We start from the raw sequence: 20,907 nt of genomic DNA on the forward strand, positions 1-20,907 counted from the left end.
TGTGTCTCCTCTGGGCCACCCAGTTCGTGCAGGACTAAACATGTTAACACCATTTCCTGTATTGGGCATTCTCCCTTTGCAAGATGAGAACGTTAAAAGGTTTAGTAAGAGGCTGTAGGTGTATGGATGTCCCCAAACCTACTGGTGGCATGAAACCCATCCAGAGGTTCTTCTGCCCCACCGAAGGCCTAAGTCACAATCTCCTAGAAACGAGGGATGAAAATCTTACATCTTGGTGTTTCTTAAGAAGCCAATCTTAAGTCAAACCAGTATTTGGGAACTCCAGTTCCCGAAGAGAGGCCTACCTTCTACAGGCAGAGAAGGTTCCATCACCTTCCCACCAGCTAATGTCTACCAGAATCCAAGGATCTTTCAGCCTCAGAAACGGCTGGAATCTCTATCGGCATCCATCACACAACTTAGACAATATTGCAATTGTCACCTCTTTACCTTCTCTATACCGTAACCAGGTTCATAAGAACTCATCCTGTCCACGAGCACCTAGCAGGCTTTCAATTCATGACAACCTAGGATTATCCAAAGACACAATTACTGCCTCCACTAACACCCAGTACAAAACAGAGTAGCCTTGAAAATGGCTTTCATCTGTTTGACAGTTGCCTTAGGAAAGTGCTGCAGAAGAGGAATGCTTTCCAAAACCTGGGTCAGATCATAATTCCAAGGCACTGGGCTGCCAGAAATCCTGCCTGTATTTTGCCAGAAGGCTCAAGCTGGCTCAGGGTTTTTGGAGTCCCTGTACCCGATGCTATGGAACGGCAAACCTTTCCTGTGGGACGCGCTCGACAGACAGCTAACAGGAAAAGAGCTTTGCAGCAAACATTCTCCTACGCTCTTCTGTGAGCTCATTCAATTCTCATCACCTTATGTTGTTCTGTTACCTCCTTTTACACATGTAACAGACCTAGAAAGGAGGCACAGCTGGAATCTGAATCCAGGCACTCATTTTTAAGCACTACATATTTTTCAATAGACAAGATCCTCTTTGGGTATTTTGAATTTGGCTTTATTTACACCAACATGGGCAGTTAAGACAAAGACTTAGATAAGGAATGGCGTATGGTCCCTGGAAGCCCAAAGGACCCAGAGATTTCTATTTGCACGAGTGATCTGCTTGGCTCCCTGCCCATGCATGCTGCCTGCCCTTCCTGGCTGAAGCCACTTAATCCCATTTGTCATGTTACCGGCCCCACACATGCCCCCAGCACTTGCGCTCTCAGCACATAAGCCGAAGGATCCCTTCCTCTCGTGCACATGAGCCCTGCACACGGTGCTGCTCTGACCTCCTATCGGATTCTAACCACTGGCTCTCTCACATCTGAATCCCCGCCAGGCTGGTCAGGACTGGCTGTCTGGAGGCCCCTTCTCTGGCCCATGCTGCCAGCAGATCCTCCTGACTCAGCAAGTACCCGAAATGAGCCATTCCCATAGAAGGAACAATCTTTCCACCTTCTGTTTATGTACTGATCTCACGAGATCTCTGTAGACTGACTCCTACTCATAATGGAGGTCAACCACAGCACAACATATGGGCACAAGACCTCTGTGACCAGCAGGTACCTACAACCTTGGTGTAGGTAGACCGAACGAGAGTTAACAAAATGTAGTATAAAGGAAATACAAAAGTGACATAATTATTTAATGACACAGGAAAATAGCATGTTATGAAAAAAGCCGGTTCCAAGTTGGGGATAGAGGATGACTTCACTTCTGATAAAAAAATGTAAAAGCGTGTATACAAAACACTGGATGAGTACGTACTAAAATACTGACAGTATTTACTCCTGCTCTGGATTAAATACTCTTCCCTTTGTTTTTGTGTATTTTCTGAGACATGACTATGTCTGAAACAAAAAGGAAAAACAAGTTACCAGATGTCTTAGAGGAACAGTTATTAAAAACCAGGAGTCCAGCGGTCAAGGCCTGAACCCCAGGGCAGCTCGAGCCATGGGGCCAAGGGGCCAGGGGTCGAGTCCAGATGCAGAATATCACTCTTCTTTTTTACTCCTGGGATGCTATTTTTATCAGGCTGTTTCTTCCACATTTGACGCTCTCAATGTGCTTATTTTATTAGGAGCCTATCACTATTACCTGGCGTAACAGCAAAATGACGCTAAGCAACTTTAGTTTCAAATTGATAAAAATCTAATAACCATTTTTATAGTTACAAGATGGACTGCAAATAAGACATAGGAAACACGCTGGAAATCAAGAGCTCTCGTAACAAAACCCCCGCCAGACTAAACCCGTCTCTGTGGCTCTGACCTCTGTTCATGTCCAATTTTCATCACAAATCTGTGTTTTTTGGATCCGAAAGGGGCTATTTTTCTCAACAAGATGCTCTCTCTGCCTCCCTGATACTCTGCAGAGTCGGAAGGGCTCACCAAAATCCAAACCACCTGAAGCAGAGCCAAGTGAGGTCTATCACCACTCTGCCTTTTCGAAAAGGTTTTTGCTAAGTTATCAAATGGAGAATAGAAGAGTATTACACCTATACTGGTGTAAATGAGGCTCAAAGATCTGATTCCCTCTGCTCCCAACAAATGTTGGGAGGGCTGAGGGTGCTTTATTCAAACAACGTCAAATAACCCAAACTTCTCACTCTTGAAAAAAAGAAGGGGAACAGCCACAGTTTTAAAATCTGGCCTATTTAAAAATCAATGCCACCTCTGACCTAAGGTGCTTCCTAGCCACAGCAGCATTTTCAGGGGAGGTCAAGAACTACAGTTAAGGTCCAAGAAACAACCCAAAACAAACCCAAGTAAGTGGAGACAATTTTCGGCATCACGACCACCAGCACCTGTTCAGAGTATCAGGTCACTGCCTTTTACAGCAGGTTGGTACAAAATCCGTGCCGTGAAAATCCTCAGCCACCCAGAGAAAAAGGTACAAAAGGAATTATATTAAAACAATGACAAACTTGGAGGAAAAAGAATTAAAATATTCCATCCAAAAGATCCTTTGTTTTGCCCTTGAGCAACCTAAAAAAATGAACTGTTTTATATCCCCAAGTAAGAGAGGTATTTCCTGGAAGCGATCAGTGCCCAGCGCTTGTAGCCCAAGTCCATGTATACTCCTGTTCCATCAGTCCCAATCCTGAAGCCACAACAATTCCTCTGTTAGAGAAAGGGAAAAATCCGTATCAGGACGAAGCTACTGAGGAAGAGAGGAAGGCGGGTCTTCAGTGGGAGAACTGCCTGCTGTCAGATGACTTCCTGCTGATGTGTTTGAAGATTCTGGACTTCTCCACCTTCCTGGCTTTCTGGTAGCCGAATCCACCGCCTCCACCTCTCTTCTTCAGCTTGCCGTCATTGCTGTTCACGTCTAAAGGCGGATGTTAAGGAAATCGAGCAACATGCAGATAATGAACTCCCACCGAACATCCACACAGAGAACGAACCAGTGTGTCCACCGCTCCTCTGCTGCCACACCCCCTCCCTGCACCATGAAAATGTCAACATAAGCCTATGTGACATTTCCAGGAAGTCTGGAATGGCCCCTTGATGTGGCCTAAAATTAGCAGCTATGACTTTTAGGCCTAAGGTAATGGTCCTGTTAACTGTGTTCTCCACACAATGAAACCGAAGACAATTACTTATAAGGAGTCCAGAGGTAAATTAGCAAGTTTACACACCACCCTCCGTGTCAAAACAAATGACTTTCACCTCTGTTCTGACTGCATTCAGGAATGTTATAGTGACTGAAGGAGTCCTTCCTTCCACATGATTCAGCAAGCATTCATCACGATGGACGTTCACGCACTGCCTACGATGAGGCCGGTGACCCCAAATCTTGTTGCCTCGGGAGTCCGTGCCAGAGCGTTAGCTGGCCTCACTCTAGCTGGTTGTTTCCTCTGCGGAAAACGCGATCAACCTCACAGAAGCAACTGGAGGGGTTTCCTTTGCCTTTTACCCTGAGTAGCACTTAGATTTTTCTTTTGCTAATCTTGCAACTTCCTTGTATGAAATCCTTCAATTGCTCTAAGCAGATAAAAACTCTGAGGTCTCATCTCCTATCTTCAGCTCCAGGACATGCTGGTCTCCACAGACCTCAGATCTCATACCGGGAAGCCTCATAACCACCCAAGCCCTGCAATTTTACCCCTCTGCATTTCTCTCTGGGCTTCACTGTTGGCCAGTTAAACTCCTTTGTTTTTACAGGCCAAATCACAAGCTGTCTTGTTTTTGCAATCCCCACTGTGACAACTAATCCCGGCCTACTTTGTGCTAGCCCTGACAAGCAATGACCAGAATGCATTCCCGGGCTTCCAGACCTCAGGCGGAGCACATACCAAACCAAGTGCTAGGCCCGAATGCCCCTGTCAACCTTCTGTCCCTTAGTTCCTGGATGAATTCCTAACAACAAAGGATACTCAGATCAACGAAAGGAGGCACCTTGAAACCAAAGGACAGAGCAACTTGAGGCAAATTTAAGTTATTAACGTTAAAGATCTGTTTCAGAGAATGAGAATCATATGCTCGAATGTAGGACTTATATGCTTCCTGGGCTGACTTATGAAGGAAGTAGTTCTTTTCAATCAATTTTTCAAGCTGAAAAGAAAAAAGAGACATCAGTGTCAGTAATAATACAAAAGCAGACTTCCTATATATTATTAGAACAAAACCACCCTACAAAAAAACACATGTTCTAAAACATCTGCTCCAAGTTTCGTAATATTTGCGAAACCAGGATGGGGGAAGAATAATGTCCAAGTTCTTGTAAGGTATGAACTGGAATGAGGCGGGGAACCCTGGAATGTGGTAACCAGCACAGCAAGAACCCTAGAAGAACACGGTTCAAACCACTGGTTTTATGGAAAGGGGAGACTCAGAGGACAACTACCAATGAAATACTATAAAGGCAGTGCCCCGGATAAGGCTACCTCTTACCCACAAAACAGAAACAAAACACAAAGTGTACCTGAGACTGAATGTCAGAAATCTTGGACCAGGAAAACTCAAATTCACTTAATGGAACCTAGAAAACAAAAGCATGAAGATTAGTCAACCAGGGTAGATCAACGTTGAGACTTTCAGATGAAAGAGCAGTGCCAAGTGTCCCACGAAGAGCCGGGAAAAGCCGGCGCCGATGCAGCTGAGGAGGAACTGAAGAGAAGGACAGACAACCAGGCCTGTGCAGCTCCCTCACCACAGCTGCTCCTCTGGTCTCCCGAAGCCAATGGGAAAGTCTTATCTTCCCTCTGCTAACTTCACAAGAACTGGGCTGGGGAACCTTCCTGAAAAAAAGTCAAGGAACTGGACAGGGACAGTGGATCCATGAAGCCCTTTTCTACGTAAGGATCTCTGGATGCCCCATGAGGCAGCCCGATGCTTCCAGTCAAAAGGACCGCTGGCTCCTCCCTCCGTGTCGGGAGAGCTGTCCTGGCCGCAAGCTGTCCTTTGTGATGGCCGGAGGTCGTGATGACCACAAACTCCTACAGGAAAGATCTCTCACCAGCCGTCACTTACCAGATAACTGCAAAAATGGCAGACCTCCGAGAGTGCTAGAAAAATAGCTGTCCCGGTCCCACCCCGAGCTTGCAATCTTGCAGGGAACACAGGTAAAGGATAAAACAGCTGGATGAGCACAGGTGCTGTGGAACACGAACGCCAGGAGATCAGGGGCGGCTTCCCAGAAGACAGCACAGCTCGCTGAAACCAGAGGCGTTCTAGAGATCGAGGCAGAGAACATTCCAGAGAAAAGGTGCAAGGGCCATTTCTGGAAACTGCACGTACGTGCAGGGTAGAGGAACATCCACCTGGCAGGACTGTGCCAAGGGGGGGCCAAATGTCAGGAGAAGGCCTGACTGGTGTGCACAAGACTGAGCAAAAAGGAGGCCATTGGGGATTCTAACGAATTCAGGTTTGGTGGACGGAATGAGGCCAGAGCCAGATTAGGGTGTGTTGCGGCTCAGGGTGACTGGACACTGTATAGCAAAAATAAAAACCACTTTCCAAAGCAGAAGGAAGAAAGGCAACCAGCAGCAGCCACGACGGAGGGAGGGGAAGAAGGAAAGTGGGTTTAGGGTCGAAGCTGTTGTTTTAGTGGGAGATCGGAGATGGTCACAGGAGAGACTGGAGGTAAAACAGAGTCGATGAATAGAAGACAGAAGGAGGAGGAAAAGGCAAGAGTGAATGGAGTCTGGGTGAAAACGATGCTACAGCAGGGCAGCAGGTGGAGGCAATAGGTGTGACGCGGCTCAGAAGGGGCAGAGGTTTCAAACAGGGCTCTAGGCAAAGAGAGGCGCCAGGAGACACGACAAGCACGGTGGATCAACAGAGGCCCAGGGCTGTGCCTGTTTCAGGCCAGCCCCGCGTCACGGTCACCTGTCCAACCGCTCTTACTGTTCCCACAGCAGCAGTGACTCCCGACACCTCAGACCCATCCAGAAATGGTGCTTAAGGCCATGGGCACTGGCACACAGCTCCTACCAAGAGGGATCTGTTCCCAGCTTAAGATTTTCCAAACTGGTATCTTTACCTTGGATTGCCTCAAGTAACGAAGGAAACCCAATTCTTCAGGGCGCAAAATGAGCAAGGCCTGCCCTCTTCCATTCAGGCCTCTGGCTGTTCTTCCCACACGATGAATATATTCCTGTGGTGGAGAGAGAAGAACCTGAATTAATACACCAACTTCCACGGAACCTGTTTTTCCAGGACCCGCACGTGGTGGACAGAAGCATGTCAGCACATCTGGATGAAAAGGTGCTCCTCCCCTGGGACCGTGCCACATGCCCCTTCCCCATGTCCCCGGCTTCCGCATGCACCATCACCAGAGAGCTAACAGGGCAATGACCGAGGCTGACACTCACTGGTCACTGGACATGATATTCACATTAACTCTATGATCTAAGAAAAAATGACTATTTTAATTTTTTCAAAACACTTATTTTTGAGAGAGACAGAGCGTGAGCAGGGGAGGGGCAGAGAGAGAGGGAGACACAGAATCCGAAACAGGCTCCAGACTGTCAGCACAGAGCCTGACGCGGGGCTTGAACTCACGAGCAGCGAGATCATGACCTGAGCCAAAGTCAGACCCTTGACCAACTGAGCCACCCAGGTGCCCCCAAAAATGACTATTAATACTAAGCGTGCTTCATCTTCAAAATAACTTTTTGAACATGTTTTTTTTTTTTTTTTTTTAACTTTTTGAACATGTTTTGATGCTACGTGACGATTTACGTAATCTATCTCTTGTTGAAAGTATTTAATAAAACTTATTTTAATACATAAGCTACAAAATCTTCTCTATTTGTGGAAGCAAATTTTATTTCCTTCTAAAACCAGTTACTGCTCTTAACAGACCATTTCAAGTACATGAATTCCTGACTTCAGTCTCACTGAGGCCTCTCAAATCTTGCACATCCACTTTGGGTCAGCAAAAGCCCTAACCACCATCAGCACCAGAGAAATACTATAGTCAGTATACAATAAAAATAAAACATGCCTTGAGGGGCGCCTCGGTGGCTCAGTCAGTTAGGTGGCCCACTCTTGGTTTCAGCTCAGGTCATCATCTCACGGTTTGAGAGTCTGAGCCGAGTTGGGCTCCACACCCACAGTGCACACCCGGCTTGCAAATTTTCTCGTGTGCATGCTCTCTCTCTAAATGAATAAATTTTTAAAAACACGTGACTGGAGTAACTAAGGGGTAAACCTTTGAATATGAAATACAGTTATTTCTCAGGGAAACTGGGATGTTTATTCTTTAATGTACAGCCATTGTGGAGAAGCTCTGAGGATGCCAGTTACCTTGGGGTCATCTGGAGGGTCATATTGCACAATCCAGTCGACTTCAGGGATATCCAGCCCTCTGGCCGCCACATCTGTACACAACAATATCCCTGAATCTGCATTGCAGAACTGGAAGAACGTGGTTGTACGCTTATTCTGCTTCTGCCTTCCCTATAATCGAATCAAAACATCCATTAGAGCTGGAAACTTGAGGTCATTTCTGGGAGATCTGGAGGTACAACCCCCAAGCTGTGGAACTATTAACCTACATTTCAATTTCACTCTCTGGCCTGTATCCTATTTCCCTAAGTGGATGGTACCTCTTACCCCTCTGTGGTCCTCACCCCTCTACACCCAGCAAAGCTCCCTCCACGTGGGATCGTTCCAGATTTAGAAAGAGCGATATTGCAAACCCCACAATCCATATAACTTGGTAAGTGCAACTGTGCTAAATAAACTCATGACAATCACTTACGTGAATGGCCAAGACAGGCAAATCGATGTAGTTCAGCAACTCGTAGTGGTATTTCACGGACATACAGGATGAAAAGAAGACCATCAGTTTCTTCTTTCGGTTCTTCTTAAGGAATGTAAACAGGAGGAGGAATCTCTTTTCGGAGGGACAAACAACATATCCCTAGAAGTGGTCCAAGTGAACACGTAAAAATATTCAGACGCTTGCGGCTTTATGAACCAATACGATTTGAGGGAGAACACATATACGCATCACATACTGCACCGTCCTGCCTTACCCACAGCAATTACTATCTCCATTACAACAGAGCATTCCTAAAATGAGACTAATTTTAGTTCTTTTGGCTCCTTTTACTGGGTGCAATCACTAGATACTAAATGCTTCTCATATCTCTGAGATTGCAGACTTCTGCTTACCAACAGTTTGTGCAATCATGATACGGTAACATCTCTGCTCACTGGGAACCCTCAGAGCATATCAATGCTTCATTTTTAAAAAGGTCCTTAAAAGCAAGATCTCAAATAACCATAGCCTAAGTGCACTGTCCTAAACAACATAACAAGGCTGACTGAACGTATTTCTTAAAATACACAGCCAACGAAAAGACCTTAAGCTAGATTATTTGAAATATTTTATTCATCAAATGACTCAATCTTAAGGTTCTTTTTTTACTGAAAAAATTTTTTTTACTATTTATTTTTGAGACAGAGACAAACCATGAGTGGGGGAGGGACAGAGAGAGAGAGAGGGAGAGAGTCACAGAATCCGAAGCAGGCTCCAGGCTCTGAGCTGTCAGCACAGAGCCCGACGCGGGGCTCGAACTCACGGACTGTGAGATCATGACCTGAGCCGAAGTCAGACGCTTAACCGACTGAGCCATCCAAGTGCCTCTTTATTAAAAATTTTTAATGTTTATTTATTTTTGAGAGACAGATACAGAGCGCAAGAGGAGGAGGGAAGAGAGAGAGGGAGACACAGAATCCGGAGCAGGCTCCAGGCTCCGTGCCGTCAGCACACAGCCAATGCGGGGCTCAAACTCATGAACTGCAAGACCATGACCCGAGCCGAAGCCAGTGGCTTTATAGAGTGAGCTGCCCAGGTGCCCCTAAGGTTCTATTTTTAATCCACCTGGTTTGGATCTGTCACCTCACTTCCAATTTTTCACAGCAGGGCTCATGAAACCAGCCTCTCCATCTGCGAAGTCACCTTGCATCTTAGAGCAAAGTATTAAATGACAATGACTTTTTTTTAACTGCATGTGCAACTGGTGGTGATTAATGTCTCCCATGTGGCAGGCAATATTTCAGAGACAGAATAAAGAGAGCTGACCATATTATTCAGAGTTTAAGATACTTGATAGATACCAGGAGAGCCAGCAATCCAATACCCAAGTTTACTATATTTGAAGTAAAAGTTCATTAATCCATCTGCTTTTGGGATGATCCTCCAATTACAAGGGCACAGAGATGAGCCGTAATGTAAGATGTAGACAAAAAGTACCTGCTCAAGACCATCCACTGTTGCATTAGCTTTATCATCATCAACACCAACGTACAATGGCTCCTTTTTCAGAGAAATCCTTGCCAAGTCTTCAACTTTTCGAGTTTGTGTGGCGGAAAAGAGCATGGTCTGCCTGCGAGCTGAAACAGATACACATAAATAACCCAAAGGTTTCAGGGAATTTTTAGAACTGCCTCACAACTAGAAATGCTGAGGAGAACTATCAGGAATGGGACATGTGGCATCACTACAGATGTTAAGGGAATATCACGAACAACTGTATGTCCATGAATTTGACAACTTAGATAAAATGGAGAAATGGCTAAAGCTCACTTGAAAAGAAACAGAAAACCTATATAGTTTTGTAGTACCTATTACAGACATCACAGCCAAAAGCATCACATAAAGGAAACTCTAGCCCCAAGTATCAGGTGAATCCTATCAAACATTTAAGGAAAAAATATTACCAATTCCTCCCAATCAATCTCTCCAGGACTTGAAGAGTTTTTACCTCCCAATTCATTCTTTGAAGCCAGCCATTACCCTGATACCAAACCCAATAATGATTTGTGAGCACAGATGCAAAATTTCTGAATACAATTTTAGCAAAGATGAATGTAGCATATAAAAAGGATAATGCATCACGACCAAGTGGTGATTACTCCAGGAATGCAGGGTTAGCTTCATGTTTAAAAAATACCAATACAATTTACTTTATTAACAAATTTAAAGAAAAAACATCTAATCATTTTATTTTTTTTTAACGTTTATTTTTCAGAGAGAGAGAGAGACAGAAAGAGAGAGAGACACACAATGCGAGTGGGGGAGAAGCAGAGGGGGAGGGAGACACAATGCAAAGCAGGCTCCAGGCTCTGAGTCTGACACAGGGCTCGAACTCACAAACCATGAGATCATGACCTGAGCTGAAGTCGGTGCTCAACTGACTGAGCCACCCAGGCGCCCCAACATTTGATCATTTTGATAGCCACGGTAAAAGCATTTGATAAAATTTAACATCTATTTTTTTAACTTTATAAAAAATTCATTTTGAGGGAGAGAGAAAGCATAGCTGGGGAGGGGCAGAGAGAAGGAGAGACAATTCCAAGCAGGTTCCACGCCATCAGCGTAGAACCTGATGCAGGTCTCGAACTCAGACTGTGAGATCATGACCTGAGCTGAGATCAAGAGTCAGATGCTTAACCATGTGCCACCCAGGTGTACCATTAACATCTATTTCTTATGGTGATGTTACTGTTCTGTTTTATGCTGTTACTGCAATTTCATTTTCAATGGTTTGGAAGCCATTTTTGTGACGAAGAAATGCTCATACTGTACATTATCTGCAGCATGCCATTGTGGATTAATAAAAGTAATTTAGTATGTGCAGATAAACAGAAAAAAAATCTCAGCAAACCAGGTACAGAAGCAATCATCTTCATCCTCCATCTGGTAAAGGGTATCTACAAAAAAATCTACAGCTAACATCATACTTAACGGTCAAAGACTGAATGCTTTCTTCTCTATGATCAAGAGTAAGACAAAAGATGTCTACTCTTGCCACTTCTACTCAGTACTGTATTGGAGGTTCTAGCCAGTGCAATCAGGCGAGAAAAAAAGTTAAGAATTTTATTTACTTTTAAATTTATAGAGGGCACAATTGCTTATGTAGAAAATTTAGTGGGTAGCTTCATCTGGAGGGTCATAATGAACAATCCAATTGAATATAGTTAATTACTTTGCAAGATACAGGACCAATACACAAAAATCAACTGCATTTGTGTATACAAGCCATGAACAAGTTCAAGTTGAAATTTTAATGAAATACTCAGGGGTAAATCTAATAAAAGACGTGAAAAAAATCTATGCACTGGAAACTCAAACACTGTTGAGAGAAAATAAGGAGCAAATAAATGCAGGCAAACCTTATTAATGGGTTGAATGATTTAACAGTCTTCTACCAATGATCTGTATTTGGTACAGTATCAACCATGATCCCAGAGGTTTATGGGGTAGAAGTGGACAGACTGATTCTAAAATTTATACAGAAATGCAAAGGGGAGAATAGCCAAAAACAATTTTGAAAAAGAATGGAGTTGGGGTTAATACTACCTAGTTTCAAGACTTATTAGAGAACACGGAACCCACCTATTGCTGATGGGAATGTAAAATGGTACAAGCTAAACACGCACCAGCCACCCCGCTCCCAGGGGTGTGGTGTACTCATTTGATGGAATGCATCTCAAGAATACAAGAAAGTACTGCCACATGCAACAGCTTGGATGACTCACAAAAGAAACCGGACAAAAGAGTTTTACCGTATGATTCCATTCATAACTCTCTAGAAAATGCAAACTGATCTATAGTGACAAAAAGCAGATCAATGGTCACCTGGCAGAGAAGTGTGTGAGCAGCTGTTGGAAGCGGTGAGGGCGTTCCTTCTGAAGGGGGGAGGGAGGGATTATTACTAAGGCACACAGAGGACTTTTGTCCGTTATGGAGATGTTCACTGTATCGATTGTGGTGATGGTTTCATAGGTGTAAACATGTCAAAACTCACCAAACTGAATCCTTAAAATATGTACAGACTGTACCAATTATACTTCAATAAAGCATTAAAAAACAAACCACGATAAATGGAATCACGGCCTTATTACAGATATAAGAAGTTTTAAATGTTACAAATACTATAACCGAGGTATGTGACACGTTTGTGGCTACCTGGGAGATGTTCGGTTGGGTGAGAAAAAGAGATGGGGTGGTGGGGGCAAACGGGAGTGAGAAATACCTCAGAACTGTCTAACTTACGTTATAATCTCTAAAATGGCAAAACCACCGTATTAAGTTACTGCTAAGTCTGACGCTTGTCCCGCAAACTACCTCTCCTCAGCACAACTACTGCACTTGGCTGTATTAAAATTCTGGCATTAGGAGGAACCCTCTCTTGCTCCCAACAACCACTTTGCAAACCCTCGCAGATATTACTGACTTACTTGGCAGAAGTTTAATAATTTGTTTTAATTCCTCTTCAAACCCAACATCCAAGATCCGATCAGCCTCATCAATAACCAGACACTGGAGATTTTTATACATAAACCCTGGGGTGTTCTACCAAGACAAAGGCAAAGAAAAACGCGTTAGCCGTGAGGTTTATGTTTCACACAAGACAATGAGACAGGCGCCTCATCATAGTGTTGTCTCACCTGCATATGGTCCAGGAGACGGCCTGGTGTGGCCACAATGATGTTGATCCCATTACCAAGTTTCTGTGCTTCAGCGGATCTGTTGCTGCCACCCATTATCAATCCGTATGTGTGAACGTGGTGCGTCATCAGCTCTTTGAGAACGCCAAAAGTCTGCATGGCTAGTTCCCTAGTAGGTGAGAGAATAAGAACGCCTGTTCCTAAAAAGCAAAAAACCATATACGGTAAAAGTCGTACTGGAGGTACTGCCAGTAGTCAGTAACAATTATGATAAACTTCCAGTTAGATATTGGCAAAAACGATCAGATCAGAGACTCACCATTCCTAGGCATGAACTTTAACTTAACAATGAGTTCAACTGCAGGAATGAGAAATGCCAGAGTTTTACCACTGCCTGTTTTTGCAGCTGCTAGAAGATCCCTAAATATTAAAAACGGAAAGGAAGAGAGAGATATTTAGTCTCCCTATTGAATACCTACCACATACCATCACATTTTAGGCATTAAAGCTAGAACGTGAATAAGAAAAATAAAGTCCCTAGTTTCTTTATCACCAAAATCAATCACAAGTTAAATACCTGGGAAATAAGAATTGTGCTATAAAACAGAAATGAACTCTTTTTTTTTCTCAAACACCAGTAACTTAGACTTTAATGAAGCGTGGATTATCAACCCAACACAGTGCAAAATCCACAGAACATACTGGCATTTTCTTTCTAAACTACTAGCACTAAAATAGACAGCAACGCCCAAACATCAATCAACGTTAATCATACCTGCCTTCCAGAAGTGGTCGGATACTTTTATGCTGAATTTCAGTCATGTTTGTAAAACCCATTTCTTTTATTGCCCTCAGAGTGTTCTCACTGACAAGATCAGTAAGAGAAGCAAATGAAGTGTCCTCAAAAGCTCCTAAGCAAAAGATATCTTATCATTAGTAAATTTATCTTTTTAAGTAGTTAGTAGTGTTACAGTTACGTAATCAGTTTTGCTGTTTGAAGACATTTCTGGGTGGGAATCAAGCTTGGAAGAGCTTCTTCTAGTGAAAAAGACTAAACCCCAACCACTGCTATGTAATACTAAGACAAAGACCCTTACTTTTGAAGTTTCTCCACTGCTGATGGCTGTGTGAAATCAAGAACCCACATCCTAACAACAGTAAAAGATGGAGGGGGGATGTAACTGAGGGACTTGTATGAAACGCTAATGCCAAGGATGGCGGTGGTTCAGAGGGAAATGAAATGTTTAAACAATCTGAAATAAAACGTGAAGGCATCCAGCATAACAAAAATGGAGTGGAAAGTCAATCAAAAGAGCTGTTAATCTCATTCCAGAAGGACAACTGAGAAGGTCAGCTGTAGCCACACACCATTTAGACTGAACCCACATGCCGAATGTGCAGTGGTGCTTCAGCAGGGGAAGGCATCAAAATCACCTGGAGTGCTCCCACCCCATACGTGCCCCTGCTTGTTAGCCAGGTGCTGTTCAACCCTGCCACTGCTGACATTTTGGGCTGAGTAACACTTTGTCCCGAGGGGCTGTCCTCTGCATTACTGGATGTTCTGCAGCCTCCCTGACCTCTAGCCACTAAATGCCAGTAGCCTGTCTCCAGTTCTGAAAACCAAATGTGTTGATAGTCAACCTTGACGGTGTGCCTGGGACGGAGGAGGTTTATGGGATGCAGGACCTCGAATGCTACAACTGGTCAAGTTCTGGGTAAACCGGCACGGCCTGGTCACTGCCCTGGTTGAGAACCACTGCCATCATCTTTGCAATTTTGATTAAGCCAGCCTGGGGTTAGGCTTCAACATTTTAACAACTGAAAAACCCAAACCAAACAACTCAAGTAACCCCTAGACACTTCTGGTTTGGAGCAAGCGATTCTAGTCTCAACTCTCGACCTTCTAAAGAAAACAGAGGCCAGAGGACATTATGCTGGCAAAAGGCCGACAATAACACGACTCTCACCCTTCCTTATTTGTAACTGGGCAGGTAGCAAACCTCTGATCGCCAGACTTCTGGGCCAATGGCTTTCCTACTGCAAAATGGAATGAGCTTTAGAAAACAACAAACCAGGGGTGCCTGGGTGGTTCAGTCAGTTAAGCATGTGACTTCGGCTCAGGTCATGATCTCACGGTCCAGGAGTTCGAGCCCCGCCCCGGGGCTCTGTGCTAACAGCTCAGAGCCTCAAGCCTGCTTCGTATTCTGTGTCTCCCTCTCTCTCTCTCTGCCCCTCCTCTGGTTGCACTCTGTCTCTCTCTCTCAAAAATAAATAAAAACTTAAAAAAAAACAAACAAACAAAAAAAAAAAAAACAAAAAAAAACCAAAGGAACAAAAAACCCCAGAAGCTGTTTCTGTGCACATCAAAATATTTAGTGTCAGGAATGCAAGTAAACGAAGAACTAAGGCGCACAGTGTGCAAGATAAAGCAGTAGCTGGCTGACAAGTATTTCTTGTCAATACTCTTTTTCTAGGTAAATTAAAAGTCGCAACTGAAATTTCAAATGCTCTAATTCAGAAAGGCATGGCATTTTTCAGGTCTCTCTGGACATCTGTGAAGTTACCTGTCAGTCCCAGGGGTAGGCTGGGCACCTCAGCGTCTTCTTCCTGATCATCCGGCTTCTCCACATGGTTTTCTGTCTCTTCAGGCGCTTGTACATCTTCCTCAGACTCCCCCTTGTCTTCCGTTTTTGCTTTTTTGGTATCTTTGGTTATAAAGGATACCCCCCCCCCCCCCCCGAATTTTTGTTAAAATAAAAATAGCAAATAGGATCACAAAATAAAAAGACATGTAATGCAAAGAGACATGTTCTTGAAAGCTTAATACATTTCCAGTTTTAATTCGCTAAGAATGTCTCTCCTTCATGATTTTCTTTGATTTAAAAACACAGGGGGACAATGCAGATTTTCCAACAAAACTATTTTTTAGGCTGGGGCGCCTGGGTGGCTCAGTCGGTTGAGCGTCCAACTTTGGCTCAGGCCATGATCTCGTGGTTCATGGGTTTGAGCTCCACGTCAGTCTCTGTGCTGACAGCTCAGAGCCTGGAACCTGCTTCAGATTCTGTGTCTCCTCTATCTACACTTCCCACTTGTGTTCTGTCTCTGTCTCTCAAAAATAAATAAATGTAAAAAAATAAAATAAATAAAAAAACAAAAAACCCCCCACTATTTTTTAGGCCTATTACAGCACCTTAAATGACCAAGACATTTTGACAAGTTGAACAACTCAAGTATATTAATCACATCAAGTTCCATGTATTTCACTGAGGGAAATAAGGGCTGTGATTAAGGTTTCATTATTTCAAACGCTTTTAAAAGCCCTATTTCTCCTTATGCCATTAAACAGAAATCTTCTATAAAAGCTAACTTTGGCTTAAAGACGAGCAGAAACCCCAAAGGCTCTTCAGGTTACTACAGAGAGTGCAGAGCAAGAACAATCCACTTAGTTGGGGGACAGAAACTGGCAGCTCCTTGAAATGAAGTGGCCAAGGGAAGAAGGGTTAAAGCCTACTGGCATTTTACTTCTACATACACCTTTCATATAGGGTCCCCAACTACCCCTCCAGCCTTACCCCCCATCACACTCTTCAATGGTCCACTCTGGGTCAAATGGGTTAACTACCATGCTGGGCTTTTACAAATGTACGGTAGCTAGTTATGCTAGTTAGAACAGAATTGACCTGGACCAGAACTCAGGACGTTTTGTGGTCCAGGACTGGCCTCTTCCTTGCACCTGACCACCACCCTTCTGGGAAACGGTCAACCCATGGGCAGTGTGAGGACAGGTACGCCATGTCTGGAAAACCACACAACTCCTTTCTAAAGCTATCTTCTTTTTAACATTTATTCATTTTTGAGACACAGAATGTGACCATGGGAGGGGCAGAGAGAGAGAGAGAGAGAGAGACAGACAGACAGACAGACACACAGATTCTGAAGCAGGCTCCAGGCTCTGAGCTGTCAGCCCAGAGCCTGTGTGGGGCTTGAACCCACAAACCGTGAGATCGTGACCTGAGGTAAAGTTGGATGCTTCACCAATCGAGCCACCCAGGCATCCCTGCTCTTGTCACCTTTAAATAAGACACTTGTCTGATGCTGTATGTAATTCCAAATTTTATTTTTGGTAACTGTTTTAAGAATTTTTATTCACAAACTCATTTTTAAAACAATGTTAACGTTTACTTATTTTTTGGGGGAGAGAGAAAGAGAGAGAGGGAGGGAGACACAGAATCTGAAGCAGGCTCCAAGCTCTGAGCTGTCAACACAGAGTCCGATGCAGGGCTCGAACCTACAAACTGTGAGATCATGACCTGAGCTCAAGTTGGACGCTTAACCGACTGAGCCACCGAAGTGCCCCTATAAAGCTCCTTTCTAAAGCTCCTTTACTTCAGGGACGTCTGGGTGGCTCAGTCGGTTAAATGTCTGACTCTTGATTTTGGCTCTGGTCATGATCTCATGGTTTGTGAGATCAAGCCCTGCATTGACAGCAATGAGGGTGCTTGGGATTCTCTCTCTGCACTCCTTCACTCATCACACTCTCTCTTTCTCTCTCTCAAAATAAATAAATAAACTTAAAAAAATAAATGAAACCTTTATTTCAGTTAAGATAGATGAACAGAATATTCTAACCCAGTGCTGACAAAACTTTTTCTATAAAGACCCAGAGAGTAAAGATTTTAGGTTTTGCATGCCCTATGGTTTCGGTCACCATAGAAACGAAGTAAACAAATGGGAATGGCAATGTTCCAATAAAACTATTTCCAAAAGTAGGCAGAAGGCTGAATAGCTTTCTGACACCTGTTATAGTCTCCCTTGAAATCTCTGCTTGCTCATATCTCAATTAAAATGCCTATTCTTCAGGGTGCCTGGGTGGCTCAGTCGGTTAAGCATCTGACTTCGGCTCAGGTCACGATCCCATGGGTTATGAGTTTCAGCCTCGAGCTGGGCTCCTGCTTCAGATTCTGTGTCTCTGACTCTTTTTCCCTCTCCTGTTCATGCTGTCTCTCTCTCAAAAATAAACGTTAAAAAAAAAAAAAACAAAAAAACAAAAAAAAACAGCTATTCTTCATGTAAGCTTATTCAAATATAATCACCTTCCAAGAGAAATTGGCCTCCCCTTCATCCTGGCCATTCCACTCACTTCGAAATTAACGTGCCATTTATACAGAAGTTACCTGCTGGTTTGATACATTCTGCATATCCAAAATGTCAGTAAGTCTCCTTTCAAGAGGAGGAATTTATGATAGAAAAAAAACTGACAAAAAAATTCTTCTTATTTTAAAAGAATCATTAGTGCAAAGTCCATTGACAATAAAGGCCCAAGAAGATAGTGTGTACTAAGCCCAGATTTCTTAGTGTAATTCCACAATCCTGTTTGCAGATAGGTAATAAACCTAAAATACCATGCCCTAATATGGTCTGTTTAAAAGCCCAGCCAACTGTCAAAATGAGCAAGTTTCTAGAATTCAAGGAAGGCTTGTATTTAATTAAGCGTGAGGTTTTCTTCAGTGGTAAGGGAATGTAAAAGCACACCACTTTCCAGTATCTTAATAAAAATAAAAATGTCATCCCCCGCACACTATTTCCTTTTGCTACCAGGTTAGCTTCTGGTATGCTAGTGAGTATGGGGATTCTTGCATGGGGTAGGAATATAGTAATAATAACAGAACAAAGGTACAATGGTGACCGTGCAAACTATATGGATGCCTGAAATTCAAAGAAACTGAAGTACTCACCAGGCCCAGCATCACCCACTGTTTTCCTCTTTTTCTTCTTCTTTTTCTTTTTTGATTCTGAATTGGGAGGCTGTGTGGCTGCTTCTCCATTGATTATTACGGTAGATTTCTTTTTTTTTTTTTTTTTAACTTGCACGTTTTCCACTGTTTCTTTAGCCATCTCTCCATTCCGGGCTTCTGACAAGTCCACATTCACAGACCGTTTTAGAGATTTTTTAACCTTCCCACTTCCCACAGTTTCCTCAGACAGTTTCTCATAGGCTCCATTCTGCGTTTCTGAGAGGCTCACATCAGAGGCCCCTGTTTAAAAAGGGGAGGTTTCCTTAAAAATGTTGGAATCGTAAATAAGAAACCCCACGGTGTCCATGACTGAAATCGTTTAGCTTTCATTTCCCTTTCGCGTACACTATTAAAACCACTTATAATTTATGGCGTTCTATAATAGGACAATTTCCTTTAATGAAAAATGCTGGAAAAGGGAAAGCTACGTTGATTTCTTAACTTCAAAAAAACCCCACATCTCTGTCCTTAAGGAGTTAAGAATCTAGGACAGCAAAACTTCAATGAGGTTAAAGATTTAAACGGATGGGGTTAGCAACTGTAGTTACAAACACACGTTTTAACGTCAGATAAATATATGGCTAATGGATGTACCAGAAAACACTAACAGCTATTCACACAACTACTGCTTCTCATATAACTTTAAAACATTCAACTTTAACTCTCCTAGGTAGCAGTGAATTGAAAATTCTGTTAATACGACCACTTACTTATCATATATAAATGCCTGGGGATGCCTTTTAAAAAGTTTCCCTGTTTACATACAATAAAAAAATAACATGGCCTTTTATACTTTGTTACCTTTAAATACCAAGAAACAGTAGAGCTGTATTATTCTGTATGAATCAGAAACACAAGGGAACTTCACACCATGATTTCTAAAACCCACAAACCTGTCCTCTTCTACTCTCTGCTGAAATCCAGAGTAAGGAACCGCCCCCTGGGATCGATAGGTTATACAGGATCCAACATTGCCCTGGGGGTGGGGGGAGTTGATAAGTTATATATGATCCAAAAAACGTTACTCTAACTTCAAGATTTGTGGTTCATTGTTAGGAACTTAGGCCTGCAAATGAAGAGGGGAAGAAAGGTAACAGCCTTTTCAGGCAAGTCTTTACTAAGGATGCAAATACCCGGCAGCGCTTCAGAAATTCACAACCTAAAGTTAGGACAACCACTGGACACGTGCAGACGCACTTCTAGAGCTGCAAACAGGATATGCTCCAGGAGTCGGGAGTGGAGGTGGGTGGGAGAAGGCAATGTTATCAGGAAAGCTGTGATAAGACACTGACCTTGTTTTGAAGCGTTGCAGGCAGTAAACAGATGTGGAAGGAAGGTGCGTGGAGATGAGAAAGTTTCAGGAGTCTGATTCGAAATGGAGGCGGGGGGGAGGTTGGGGATGAGGTGGGAGGCGAAGGTGGGGAGGGAGTCGGAATGAGGGAGATGTAAAACAAGCTGGTTTAGCAGGACGCCTGGCTGGAGGCCTGTGAAGGAACTCAGGCGGCCTGCTCCTGCTCTGACTCTGTAAGGAAACCCTGAAGCTCAGAAAGATCCGGGGCAGATCCAGGGCACGGGATGAGCGGCACCCGCGCGGGACCAACTGGAGACCTCGCCAGGCTGCCTTTCCCTCTCGACAAGCACACGTGCTCGGGGGAGGCGGCCGCTCCACCTCCGGGCCGCAGGGGTTCTCAGGTGTGGGCCCCCGCAGCAACCGCGCCCCCTGCCCCCAGTCCCCGCGCATCTCACCCTGGAGCTTTAAGTTTCGCTGGCGCAATTTGAGGTTCCGTTTATCGATCTTCTTGCGCAGGAGTTTCATGGGTAGATGCGACATATTGTCGGCGAAGCGACTCCACTGCAACGCCACAGCTCGGCTACCCGGGTTGACGTTACTTCCTCCCCGGTAGCACGTGTGCACCTCGGCGGACCGGAAATACGCCACTGGGAACCCTTGAACACTGTAGAGCGGAAAAAAAAAATGCATCTGGGGAGGAAGTGCTTCCGGCGCGTATGCAACCGGGAGCCAAGGGCAGCTCTCTGCAGCGCCCTCTGGAGGAGCGGAGGTCCATCCCAGGTTCATGTTGTGTCTGAGCTGACAGAGCATTTTAAGGCCGTTACGGGTCCTGGGAGCGTGAGCTTCCACAAAGGATACTGAAGAAACAAGGACGAGCAGAGGGCCTTCTTGAGTCTCC

General features: G+C 44.0%; 1 protein-coding gene across 1 annotated transcript; it reads right to left on the reverse strand.

Moving 5' to 3' along the window:
• Window positions 1-1,636: 1,636 nt before the first annotated feature.
• On the reverse strand, window positions 1,637-20,644 carry DDX18 (DEAD-box helicase 18). The gene is made up of 14 exons (XM_042948500.1): window positions 20,465-20,644; window positions 18,659-18,958; window positions 15,488-15,628; window positions 13,699-13,834; window positions 13,243-13,343; window positions 12,924-13,123; window positions 12,714-12,828; window positions 9,724-9,863; window positions 8,224-8,385; window positions 7,767-7,919; window positions 6,499-6,612; window positions 4,939-4,995; window positions 4,391-4,568; window positions 1,637-3,342 (listed from the first exon to the last, which is right to left on the reverse strand). The coding sequence occupies exons 1-14, from the start codon at window positions 20,547-20,549 to the stop codon at window positions 3,200-3,202; spliced, it is 2,025 nt and encodes a 674-aa protein (XP_042804434.1). The 5' UTR covers window positions 20,550-20,644; the 3' UTR covers window positions 1,637-3,199.
• Between the last annotated feature and the right edge of the window lie 263 nt (window positions 20,645-20,907).

The sequence above is a fragment of the Panthera leo genome, chromosome C1 (assembly GCF_018350215.1).
Source record: "Panthera leo isolate Ple1 chromosome C1, P.leo_Ple1_pat1.1, whole genome shotgun sequence".
Taxonomy (NCBI): Eukaryota; Metazoa; Chordata; class Mammalia; order Carnivora; family Felidae; genus Panthera; species Panthera leo.